Source organism: Mercenaria mercenaria, unplaced genomic scaffold (genome assembly GCF_021730395.1).
Source record: "Mercenaria mercenaria strain notata unplaced genomic scaffold, MADL_Memer_1 contig_1944, whole genome shotgun sequence".
Classification (NCBI taxonomy): Eukaryota; Metazoa; Mollusca; class Bivalvia; order Venerida; family Veneridae; genus Mercenaria; species Mercenaria mercenaria.
The window spans coordinates 41,508-54,443 of record NW_026459965.1 but is presented as its reverse complement, the minus strand read 5'-3'; the positions used below and the strand labels follow the sequence as shown (position 1 = coordinate 54,443).

The window sequence follows — 12,936 nt, the reverse complement described above, 5'->3', positions numbered from 1 at the left end:
GATCCAACATGTTTATTGAAGTCTTATTTACTTGATTGATACAATAAATATATTTTGTGACATTTAATCATTTATAGATATCATAAAATGAATTAAAGATATCTTTACATAAAATCAAGGATTTTACAAAATAAAATTTCGAATATTTCAACGTATGTTTTTGATCTATCATTATTTTGATTTTAACATATCATCAATTTATTTTATGATATCACAAAAATTATTTTAAGATATCAATAAATCAGTTTAACATATTTCAAACTAACCTTGTTTTTATGATATCATTAATTTGATTTATGGATAAAAATCATTGATATGCAAAAGAATAATTTGTTTGATTTTAACTGATTTAATGACATCATAAACACAGTTTTAAGATACTGAAATATATTCTTTATTAAAATATCCGTACTTCATTTAATGATATCTTGAAAATCGAAGTTAACATATTTATCTTTATTTTCTTTAATGATAAAGTTAGTTTATTGATTTTTTTATAAATATCTTAAATGATATGATTTGCTCATTTTTTGCTACTTAAAATCATTTGATTTGGGTTTAACGCCGTTTTTCAAAAGTATTTTAGTTATGTAAAGGCAGGCAGTTAATGTATCCAGTGTTCCTGGATATCTATACCAGTACAAACCTGTCCTCCGCAAGTAATTGCCGACTTCCCCACATGAATCAGAGATTTAGGACGAATGATTGCAGACACAATCAATGTCTTTTATCAAATCATCATGGAGAAGATACGCCCCGCCCGGGGATCGAACTCACGGCCCCGCGATCGATAGATCTGCGCTTTAGCTACTTAGCTAAGGTTATATTATTAAAAAGGAAAAATCCAATAATTAACTGATGATGACACCAATGAATTTTGTGATATATCCATAAACGAATTTGTGATATCCACTACTGAATTGCATTTACACATAGATAAATTTAGGATAATTATCACGGTATAGTAAATAAATAGTAAAGACAAAAAATATACAACGGTTAATTATATATTTAAAGGCATTACAATAATCGGTTTGAAATAAAATTACTGAGTTAAACTCCATAATTACCAATATTTTCCTGTCGCGTTGAACAAAGGTATCAAACTTGACAACTTCTTTTTACAGTTTATATTGTCATCTTAATAGTGTTTACTATTTATACCAAACAGCTTTCGCTCTACTTGTCTCAACTTACCTAGATGCTATTAAAGCTGGAGAAGTTCCAAACATAGATGATGCTGTAACGGCTGTCACAAACATGGAAAATGAAAACATGGTAAATGCTGCAATTGAAGATTTTAGATGCAGTATTGAAAGAATTCAGCTGCCTGTACTAAAGCCTAAAGAATTTGAAGATATCTATAATGAACTGAAGCAAGTCTCATTATCACACTTCAGACAAGGCATGGTAAAAGTGTCTGCAATTCACAAGACACGTGCAATTGTAAGTGAAAATTATTTCTTTCTTTGGATATAGCAGTTATGTTTTCGAATTGACATGCAGACTTAATATATATACGTTGACTTGCGCATAGTAATCAAAATGACGCTTTAATACACATGTATATAAACAAGCTTAGATTCAGTTACATTTTGACAATTGGATGTCATCTTATTATTTCAATAGCTAGTCTAGCACAGAACAGACCTTCAGTAGGTAACCTTTCCTTCAGCATGAAAATATTCTCGGTAACATACCTAGATAAATAGTTTGATATTACTGCAAAAGACATTATCTTATTTGATTATTAACTCATAAGTCAGGTTTTCTGAGTCTCTAATGTAGGTAAATGATCAGGTCAAGGTCATTTATGTGTTTATACATTATAGTTGTTTCATCTTCTTTACATATTTGTGAAGTGTTGGTGGGTCATATTTACAATACTTTATTTCCAGTTTTTAGGGTGTTTCGGATTTATGATAATAAACATTGTCATAAAAATGGAATTGCTAGGCACTGAAGGTGCTTGGAAACTATCAAGAAAATAACAATGCCTAACATGTATAAAGATAAAAGATACTTTTTAATATATTAAATTTATAAATATCTGTTGGCTTTTTTTATTCATTTTACAGTATTGTTATGCTTAATGCAGCAATAAATAATAGATTTTCACCTAAATAGTCCTCTACATATAACCGGCATTGCTTTCCCGCGTTCTTTCAATGATGTTCAGGCTACAGTTACATTCCTCATGCATATTTTGCCTGTATTTACCAAACGAACATTTCAGCCTTTGGAAAATGAATTGTTTGTCTAGCATGTCAATACAAAATTTTGATAAGTATCCATTTATTGACTTCTTTGGTTCCTATTTACCTACGATCACTAGATACGCGACACGCACAAAAAGATACGAGTCAGTGTGTTCATTCTTGTATCAAAACCAGTTTTACTAAAATATCACGGTCGATCTTTAACTAATATTTCACAGGACGAAGTTGAAATTATTTGGAAGGCCAAGAGTGATGAAAACAGAGCCCTAGTAAGGAATTACTACCAGGAAAGCTTAAAAAACATGTATGATAGAACTGTAGGGAAGAACCTCGCCAGTAAAAAATACAGTACAGATGGTGGTAACGAATCATACAAACGTGATATGAACGCGATGATTGTAAATTACTTGTTGGAAACGGAGGGCAGTTGGGACAATGAAGTAAGTACAAACCTCAGTAATGAGTAAAATATAAATTCACCTCATGTCGGTTTTAAACAGACTCGACGATTAACTCTTATAAGACATTTATTCTCTCAAAACTCACATTCACATTTAACAGAGATAGCTTATGGCAGGATGACAGTCTGAACTGGTATTTTCTGTGCTCTAACTTTTACTCTTAACCCCGTATATTTGAATACTTATATACATTGTGTTTAACTATTTTATGTACACTTTACGTTTCTTGGGTTAATGCCATGATACGCTTCTTTTAATTCAGACATGAACATGAATTCTTACATTGTATAATATATGTTCAGCAATGTGTGATCAGAACATCCTGTCAGTTAAATATCCTTTCATTTCTTTAAAAGACTTCTTAATATATTAGCATTAAAACACTATATCATTGTGTACTTTACATTAATGTGTTTATGGTAAATAATGTATGATGCGATCAAAAATCAGACAGGATTATTTGCGCGTAGGCCATATTAAGAGAAGTACAGTGAAGGAAAACGCTAATAATTCTCAAGAGATTTAAAACTTTATCATGGTTTAATAGGTCGATGTTCCGTAACCGTGCTTAAAAATCACATGGCGTATACTCGGATGTTGATTAGACATTAATATTATTTTTTGTTTATTTCTTAATTTGACTTTTGCATTCTATCAGTGCTTGGTCGGAGTAGTGAAACCGTTGCTTTTCAGCTCACCAGAGCACAAGGTGCTCAAGGTGAGCTATTGTGACCGGTCAATGTCCGGCGTCCGTCGGCGTGCGTCATCCCGTCGTGCGTCGTGCGTCTTGCGTCAACATTTGCCTTGTGAACACTCTAGAAGCCACATTTGTGATCGAATCTTTATGAAACTTGGTCAGAAAGTTAGTTTTGATGATTTCTAGGTCAAGTTGGAAACTGGGTTATGTGGGGTCAGAAACTAGTTCTGTAGGTCAAATCAAAGGAAAAGCTTGTGATAACTCTACAGGCCACAATTGTGATATAATATTTATGAAGCCTAGTCAGAATATTTGTCTTGATGATTTCTAGGTCAAATTCGAATCTGAGTCATAGGGGGTCAAATTAAAGGAAACGTTTGTGAACACTTTAGAGGTTACCATTTTGACTCAGTCGTTATGAAACTTATGTTTGCTTTGATGAGATCTAGGTCAGATATGAAGCTGAGTCATGTAGGGTAAAAAAATTAGTCACCAGGTCAAATCAATGGGAAAGCTTGTCAACATTCTAGAGAGCACAATTTCAGTTTGAAACTCATGAGACTTAACCATAATGTTTGTCTTGATAATCTATAAGTCATATTCTAATCTGGGCCATGTGGGGTCAAAAACAAGGACACCCCGTCAAATCAAAGAAAAAGCTTGTGAGCACTCTAGAGGCCACAGCTGTGACCCAATCTCTATGAAACGTGCCCATAATGTTTATCTTGATGATTTCTAGTTCAAATTTGGAACTGGGTCATATGGGGGGTCTAAAACTAGGTCAGTTAACACTTTAGAGGCCACAATTGCGACTCAATCTTTATGAAATTTGGTCATAATGTTTATCTTGATGATCTCTAGGTCAGGTCTGAATCTTGGTCATGTGGTGTCACGAATTACGTCAGTAGGCCAGATCAAAGGAAAAGCTGGTGAACACTAGAAGCCACAGCTGTGACACAATCTTTATGAAATTTTGTCAGAATGTTTGACTTGATGATTTCTAGGTCAAATTCGAATCTGGGCTATTTTGGGTCAAAAAGTAGAACAGTAGGCCAAAGGAAATGCTTGTGAACACTAGAGGCCAGGGAGTTGTGACCCAATATTAATTAAACATTGTCTTGATGATTTCCAGATCGAATTCGAAACTGGATCATGTTGGGTCCAAAACTAGGCCTATAGGCCAGATCAAAGGAAAAGCTTGTAAACTCTCGAGAGGCCACAGTTGTGATTCAATATTAATGAAACATGGTCAGAATGTTTGTCTTGATGATTTCTAGGTCCAGATTTAATCTGGGTTATTTGGGGTCAAAAACTAGGTCACATATTCAAATCAAAGAAAGAGTTTGTGAACACTTTATAGGCAACAGTTCTGACTCAACCTATGAATATTTGTCAGAATGTTTGTCTTTATGATCTTCAGTTAAATTCGAAACTGGGTCATTTGGGGGTCAAACACAGGCCAGTAGACCAGCTAATCTCTGGTGAATAATAAAGGGCCATCATGACCCTCATGTTGTTTCAGTCTTTATGACAAAATACTATTTGTTGAATAATTATTATTTTCTGTTTAAAGATCATCTTAACGTGACATTGTATTATAATGATATGTTGTTATTTATGAATGACGATGTACTATGTACAAGTCTTTAATAAAATTCTGTTCTGTTCTGTTTTGACACGAGCCGATATTGCTCACAAGTAGCTTCCCTACCTTTAACAATACTTCTGAAAACTTTCAATAGACCCTTCGTTTTAGGAAAACACTAGCAGAAGGATAGGTTTTCGAAAAAGACAAAATAAACTGGAAACAACTAACTATAGTAGCCAGTTCTTAATAGACATTCGCGAATTAAAACTAATGGAGCGTGAATACCTTGTCTCGATTTCAAGGGGGGCATCAATGACTACATAATTTGGTTAACATATTACGTGTGACAAGTTAAACATGCTTATGATGGTGATAATGTCTGGTTTATTATGCCACCATTTTGCCGTGGGGTTATAGATTTCGCTTTGTCTTAGGTTCAAGGAATATGTAGGCAATAATTGATAACACATTTATGTTCGCCGGTACGGAGATTCATTTCCGGGACATCGATATAGTATAGAGACGTGACTTTAGAGTCGATACATGCTAAATCTGCTTAATATAATCCGATATTTAGCTATACAACTGACATATTTATGACATAGGCCGCTTGAATTTGAACATTACTGAACTACCGATCAGAAGTATAATATCGTCGGCAAGACAAGATGATACAAGGGGATCGGTGGTCTAGTGGATATGGTGTCGGCCACTCAATCCAGGGGTCGTGAATTCGTGCCCCACTTGGATCACAACCATGACTTTTCATAGGACATCAGTACCCTTTTTTCTTGGAAGCGGTCTTAGGAGTGGTTCAAATAAGCTTAAAGCTTTCATCACTGTCGAGCTAATTCGGTCTTAAATAAAAATGAGACAAGATAAAATTCTTATATTGTAATATTTTGACCAGATACGGGCTATATGCATACCTCATACATCCTGATTGGGCTCGTTATTTGTTCAAGCGTTAATGTGATATCATTTACAGCTTGTATCACGTATCAACAAAAGTATATTACTATACTTCAACAACGTTTCAGTTTCTGGAATTTGTAATTCTTTTCAGATCAAATATGTTTTAACCGTATTCCTGGAACACGAATCAGCCAATGAACGTGAAGTCGAACGCATGTCTGAAGACAGAAGGAAAGGTAAGTGCGATATACTGATTTAAACCTATGTATATTATATAATCATATATATATATAACTAACTGTCAATTGTCATGCACAATGTAACAATGCTTCGTTATGTAAATGTCGTGGTATTTAGAGGTGTTAAGGTGACTTTCATCAATGGAATAAAACAGATTGCAGGGTAAATATTGTTCTCGCTGGCCGAATAGGTCATACACCTTTGACTTATTATTATCTTATGCAAAGAGTGAAACGAGCATTAATGTATTTCCTGTCATGCATAACTTACTATGAGCCCCTAAGCTATGTGCCGCGTGTTTAAATAATGGCCGAATGGCACCTGGGGTCATCTTTCACCATCACACTCTGGAAGAAATCATGTGATCTATTTTGGTTCAGTGTTACCTTAAAAAAAAACAAAAATGCAAACAATTTAACAAATTTCAAATGGATGCATGGATTTTGCCCCACAGTGCTAATTATATTTTGAGGCTCGACTTTCAAAGAGTTGTCTAGAACAGTTTCTATCACAAGTATTTTTGCTGTTTAATGCAGATAGCATATTTCGTAAAAAAGGAATATAGAATACTTTTATTTGTATTCATTTCGATATTTGCTATATTTACAACAAATATTTAAACGCTATATTTGTTTTGCTTGAGAAATACTGGCGTTGTTTTTATTCAACGTGATTATCATATTGCCTGTTTGTGCCTCATCGACATAAAATAAAACCTTTTAAAAGGAATATTCGTTTTAAATCTAACTAAAATATATAAGCAACATCCAAATTGAGTACGTATAAGTTTTTTAAAGTATTTTCATTTCATCTAAAATAGAAAAAGCCGACACTTCACAGGTCGCTCAACACGAAAAAAAACGCAACCGTTGAAGGCTCGGTTTGATTGAGCCTGTTCATGGACGGTAGAGGAAATGCATGCTACCGTCCAGGCCCTCTAGCCCTCTAAATCTAATTTTCCTTCACCGATAACACAATATGTATTTATATGTCAAGATGTATTGGCAGTGATTTATTTTTTTATATGAAATAACTTCTGTTAGCGAGTACTATGCTCTACCTTTCTTTTATTTTGCAGACAAATTATTCAAAGTGAATGAAGCACTAAAACGCATTGACAATGATCTCAAGAATATATTAGAAACGGTGACAAAGCACACATGGAGTTACTTCAAGAAAACAGAGGCAGACATACATGACTATTTGCAAAAGCAAGAAAATATGATGCATGAATTGCAGACAGCAATTAGAACTAATGACGCGATCTTACGTACCTTAAAAGAAGAAAACCAGAAGCTTAAAGAGGAGTGCGAATACTTATTTGAACAAGCCAGACAGGAAGTAGATCTACTGAACCTAAAGTTAGAAGGCTAATTATAATCAAGATAAACAATAAAACAAATTGATCAGTTATGTTAAATCATGATTCAATAAACGAATAACATAACCATGCAATGCTAATTGTGACAAAATGAACTATATGAAATCAATTTGTTTGACACTAGAAAAAATATTGTTTTATTTTTGTAAATTTCTGTCTATAACAAAAATCTTACTCATGTATAAAATATACCATCGCAACTTCATGTAACCTTGAAAGCGTTAATCATTTTTGAGACGAAATGCCCTATAAAAAGTATATTTCTAATAGTTAAGACCATTTCTTTGAGACTGTTCTCTTGTTGACATCAAGTGATAACATGAAATCTTTCTGAGAAAGATGAGGAACATTTTGAAACGCTTTTTGAATTTGTAGTCTTATATTTATAAGCGCAGATCCTTAAAGAGTACTCTATAGTGTGGCATAATTATGATCTTGTATTCATTTAATTGTGTAAAACAAAAAGTATGAGGTTTTTCTATTATACTGATAACAAGGGCTGTTTCGAAATAAAATTACGCCTATCCCATAAAAGTATGCCCAATTTGCAGTCCCGGTATCATCCTGACTTGCTAACTACCTACACAATAAAATATGGAAGATTACTGTCCACGGGAAATCATCCTATGATGGTTCAAGACTGTAGGCAAGCAAATACCAAAAATAGTTATCGGACGGAAACTTTAAACTGTCTGAAGGACTTGTTACCTTGACTATCGTATTATTGACTCGCTCCTAAACATTAGAACCATGCACTTACCACAGGAAATTATCCTGCCATGTCTAAAAATAGTAGGCCAAATTTTTCTGTTATTCAGTTTCTCTGCGGGATCTTTTCGAAGTACTGAATTCACTATTAACTTGACCTTTCCATTTCTGGCCCTAAACAATATGTGGCATTTACTTGCCTTGGGTAGTCGTCCTATTAAGTTCAAGAACTGTAAACAAAAGAAAGTATTCTTTAGTAATTTCATGGAAATCGTTTATTAGGCTAAAGATCAAAGATCACTGTGGCCTTGACCTTTGACCTAATTCCTCCCTGTACGATATATTTCAGTAGCTGTCAACAGACAGTTATACTATGAAGTTTGATACTGTATGATAAAACACTATTTAGGTATTGTGTGAGAACGGTTTTCCAGCAGTTATGCCCATCAAGTATTGGTGAAATTAAGGTTACAGGACTGATATTACAGCTTGTATACAACGGAAAAATTCTACGTCATTTCTTTCTTTTTTATTTACCTTTTTAGCTGTTGACTATTTTTCTTCTGGATCTCTTTTCTTATTAATATGTGCTTCTGTAATACGCTAGAATTTTATTTAATTATACGCCTTATTTTGTAATATAACATATGACTGGGGACACTTATGTGGAGTGTACAAAATATCAACATAAACATGTAATTCTACTCAGGCGTATTTGGTTTCCAAACAATAGTCATCTTATTGTTTCCAATGTAATATGCATCTTATACGTATTTCTAGTTAAATGTGACTGGTTTAACATCTCTAATGTAGACCTTATATACATAAAACTGTACATTCGATCATCACATTGTCGGTCCTGGACCAAATTAAACAAATAAACAGCGATCGTCTACTTGTTGTCTCCGTCTTAATATATGGTTAAATATTAGAAAAACCAAAACTTTCTTTTGGAAATGTGTACAAATCCGATATAATATTTTTAAGCCAATTTTTTCCTGATATTTATATAAGCTTTCCGAAAATTTCAAAAGACATTTTGAATTTTAATGGCAGTATAACAAATGTTTGGTTAGCTGTTCTATTCATGATAGTTAAGGAGGTAGGTTACCTTGTTACCAGGGTAAATTCAATTTAGTTGAACCGCAGAAATTTTTTATATTTCGTGTAATATGATGTTTTAACTGCTACAATCTCAATTTCGTTTATCTCTGTCCCTTCAAGTTCAATTTTTATCCAGGTTTGAAGTACATGGCCCTCCACGGGTATTTTATATTAAAAGAAGAAGGAAAATACGGATATTTAACATTTTTCAGTGTATTTTTGTTTCATTGATATCCGTAGAAGTCTGCATAATTGATCAGTTTACTAGTATGCGCGTTAGCTTTCTAATATAAGCTTAAAATATATATGTCGCGGGGCTCGTGTTTCCATGATAACACATTTTCTCTCATTTTTAAACAACTATGTATAAAAACGGGGTTTTCGAACGGCTTCAATGCCATTCTGTTAATGACCAATATGGAATATTTGTGTAATATTATTAGCAAAATACCAAGCACTTTACATGGTACCCTATTTTTCTTAAAGTTTAAAGTAACCATGGCAACAGAGATGTTTAAACTAGCCTATATTTTGCTTTTTGTCGTAATTTCTTATAAAAAATATTTAATAAAATTATCTTTCGTGTTAATGTAGCTTTAAAACATATTATTTCTAACGTAAGTTATATTTTCGTGTTATTTGCATTTATTCAAACAAATTTCACAGCTTAAAATACTTACAGCATTACCCTTCGTCTGGCATTTTTCATGGAAAAATCGTTCGGCATGCTGCTATTATTCTCATGGATATTTTTGAAATGAAAATAAAAAGCAGAAGCTGTGTTCCTTAAATAGACCAGTATCAACGCTTTTGAATTTTAGATTTAGATACATAGGTCACGGGCTTCGTTTCCATGGTAACATCAATTCAATTTAAGAATCCACAATTTTCTACTGAAATTTGAACAGTTTTAGAGCTTAGTTTTAGTAAATAAGTAACAAACTATCAACGGAAACTAAAAATAGTTATTACAAATCAAACTGCCAGTTTTTTATTTGAAAATGGCCGTAACAAGTAACCTTTCACCCAACTATATTCCAAATAACATTGGTTACCATCATCCATTTTCTTACATTCCGAATAACATTTCAATATAACTACATAAAAGAAGCAAAATATTAATTATTATTCAGAGCAATAGACTCATATAGGATATTTCAGCATATAATGGCTGTAAGAAAATGCACAGAATTACTTACTTTCAAAATAAAGGCTATAAATTTTGCGCGGTAAATGCCACGTAACGTCATGACGTCAATGACGTCATTTTAAGGCAACATTGTTTTGAAGCGTTTCTGCGGCAATTTATTCATTATTTCTGCATTATTAAACCATAAAGCATCAGATCGGAGACAGGGTCTTGAATTGTTTTCAGTAGAATGGATATACAAACACATTTAGTTTGTCGTAAACGTCGTCGTAAATCGTCACGTTAGCTTCCGGTTTGACATGCGCACATACAAATATTAAGGTAACCTACCTCCTTAAGGTAAACCTTAAAATATTTTGTCGAAACTATAAATGACAGTCAGCCCACCAACGAACGATCAATTTTGCCCTTGGAATATTAAGTTAACGTTTTGTCGCATAAGAGATGGCATTAGTCACCACTGGTACGCATTATTTGATAAAGTTTATGTGTTATATATATATAATTGGTCTGGTATATTGTGGTGGTGATTTAGTTCGTATAAATTCTCTCTACTATATAATACTTTATAATGCGAACTTGTATCCTAGCGGATCTCACGTATGGGAAAGTCAACTGTTCTGAATATAATTATATCCCTTAATGCAAATGATTTACGTTACAAGAATGGCAGATTTCAATATGAAACATTTTGTCTGTTTCGGAAAAAGTAAAACATATGGAAAATAACCGGAGATCTGGAAATAATCATTCATAAGAAAATATAGAGATAGAATGTGAATATTACGACATCAAATCTTTTGGTTTTCATACGACCTTTTTATCTATCTACATGGTACTCCCAACAGTCAATATCTGACTATGACTGGGAGGCGTTTATGGGTTTATTAGAATGGAATGCGTCTTGTTCAAATGGAAAGGCGGGATGCGACTAGGAGATCATTTCCGCTCAATAAATTTAGTTTGAATAGCCTTATTGTAACCAGACTTGTTGTGCAGGTAAAAGACAAAAGATTAATTGAGTCACAGTCAGTGTCAAACTCATTTACATAATTAGGAACATGGAATGAGATAGTAAATTAGAGTAATGATTTTGTTTTTGTAGATAGCTTAGTCGGAGAAAGCAGCTCGGAATGCATTTCTGAGCCGCTAGAACCAAACTAAATATCAATGTATCTTTACTTAGACAAGAGGCACACATTTTTTATAAAGGACTTTAACCTTTAAACTGTTTCTTACAAGTTTAGGAAGATACATCAATTAGCCCATTAGAAGTGTATTAATTTTATTTTAAGGTCTTGGTCTGGATTGTCATATAAAGGGGCAAAACAAACTTTCGAAAATATGACAACACATATCCTACACTTATAGCCCCGCTTAGCTCAGTAGGTAGAGCGTTGGTCTACGGATCGCGGGGTCATGAGTTCGATCCTCGGGCGGGGCGTTTGTTCTCCGTGACTATTTGATAAACGACACTGAGTCTTAAATCATTAGTCCTCAACCACTAATGGATGTGGGGAAGTTGGCAGATATGTGCGGAGAACAGGTTTGAACTGGTACAGAATCCAGGAACACTGGTTATCTTAACTGCTCGCCGTTACATGACTGAAATACTGTTGACAAACGGCGTTAAACCTAAAACAAACAAACACTTATAGTTTCGTGAATATCAATAAATTATTTAGATGCCGTGTATTGGCTAATTCTACTTTTACCCAAAATGTCAAACCGAAGCCATTTATATAAACATGAGAGAAGACACAAGTATGGGTCATATGGCAATCTTGCAGTTTTCAATCTTTTCATCACTTTCCATAAACCAACATGACGGCTTCCTCACATGAAGGATTCTACGCCCCAAGTGAAGTTTGGACCGACATCAGTGAGGGACAAATGATTTAAAGTCAGCCACATATATTGCCAATCTCAACAGTCTTGAGTGACGAACAAAACAAAGATGACACATACTAATTTTGAAGAATATCTATGCAGTGGTTTATGTAAAAACGTAGTTTATTTCTTTATATACTGTAAATCACTTTATATTAGCGTGATCTTTATTTCGCGAAATCACTTACCCTGAATTATTTTGCGGATTTATGAATTCGCGGGTGGCGGGTCAGAAATTTAAATTTGCGAAAGTTCTTATCATATATTTGCGAAATTCCTATTCAAGAAGTCGTGATTACATTAATGCCAAAGTTTCCCTACCGTACCGAGTTCATGCACACTAAAGACTCGTTAAAATATGGCCCGTAACACTTATTTCATAACCGGTTAAGTTATTCACATGATAATTGTTTTTTTCAAAGTTTGTTACAGTCATTTCATAGATAATTGTAATTTCAATGGTTTGATAATGTGTGCGCTGATCCCTGTTGTTATCTAAACAATGTGTAAACATGAAATATCTTTAAAAATGATGGTCGGCGAATTGTAATAAGGAAAGAAGTTTATGAATTTTTCATCTAAC

General features: G+C 33.6%; 1 protein-coding gene across 1 annotated transcript; it reads left to right on the top strand.

Moving 5' to 3' along the window:
- The first annotated feature begins 375 nt into the window (after nucleotides 1–375).
- LOC128552016 (uncharacterized) lies at nucleotides 376–7,706 on the top strand. Its single transcript, XM_053533009.1, has 4 exons — nucleotides 376–1,446; nucleotides 2,438–2,659; nucleotides 6,032–6,116; nucleotides 7,199–7,706. The coding sequence occupies exons 1-4, from the start codon at nucleotides 1,261–1,263 to the stop codon at nucleotides 7,492–7,494; spliced, it is 789 nt and encodes a 262-aa protein (XP_053388984.1). The 5' UTR covers nucleotides 376–1,260; the 3' UTR covers nucleotides 7,495–7,706.
- The last annotated feature ends 5,230 nt before the right edge of the window (nucleotides 7,707–12,936 follow it).

What these genes read in the sequence shown, in the direction of transcription:
- LOC128552016 (XM_053533009.1), top strand. Translation starts at nt 1,261, where the DNA reads ATGGAAAATGAAAACATGGTAAATGCTGCAATTGAAGATTTTAGATGC. An exon ending in TTCACAAGACACGTGCAATT is followed by an intron (nt 1,447 to 2,437) that starts GTAAGTGAAAAT and finishes AATATTTCACAG; the next exon opens with GACGAAGTTGAAATTATTTG. An exon ending in GTCTGAAGACAGAAGGAAAG is followed by an intron (nt 6,117 to 7,198) that starts GTAAGTGCGATA and finishes TTTATTTTGCAG; the next exon opens with ACAAATTATTCAAAGTGAAT.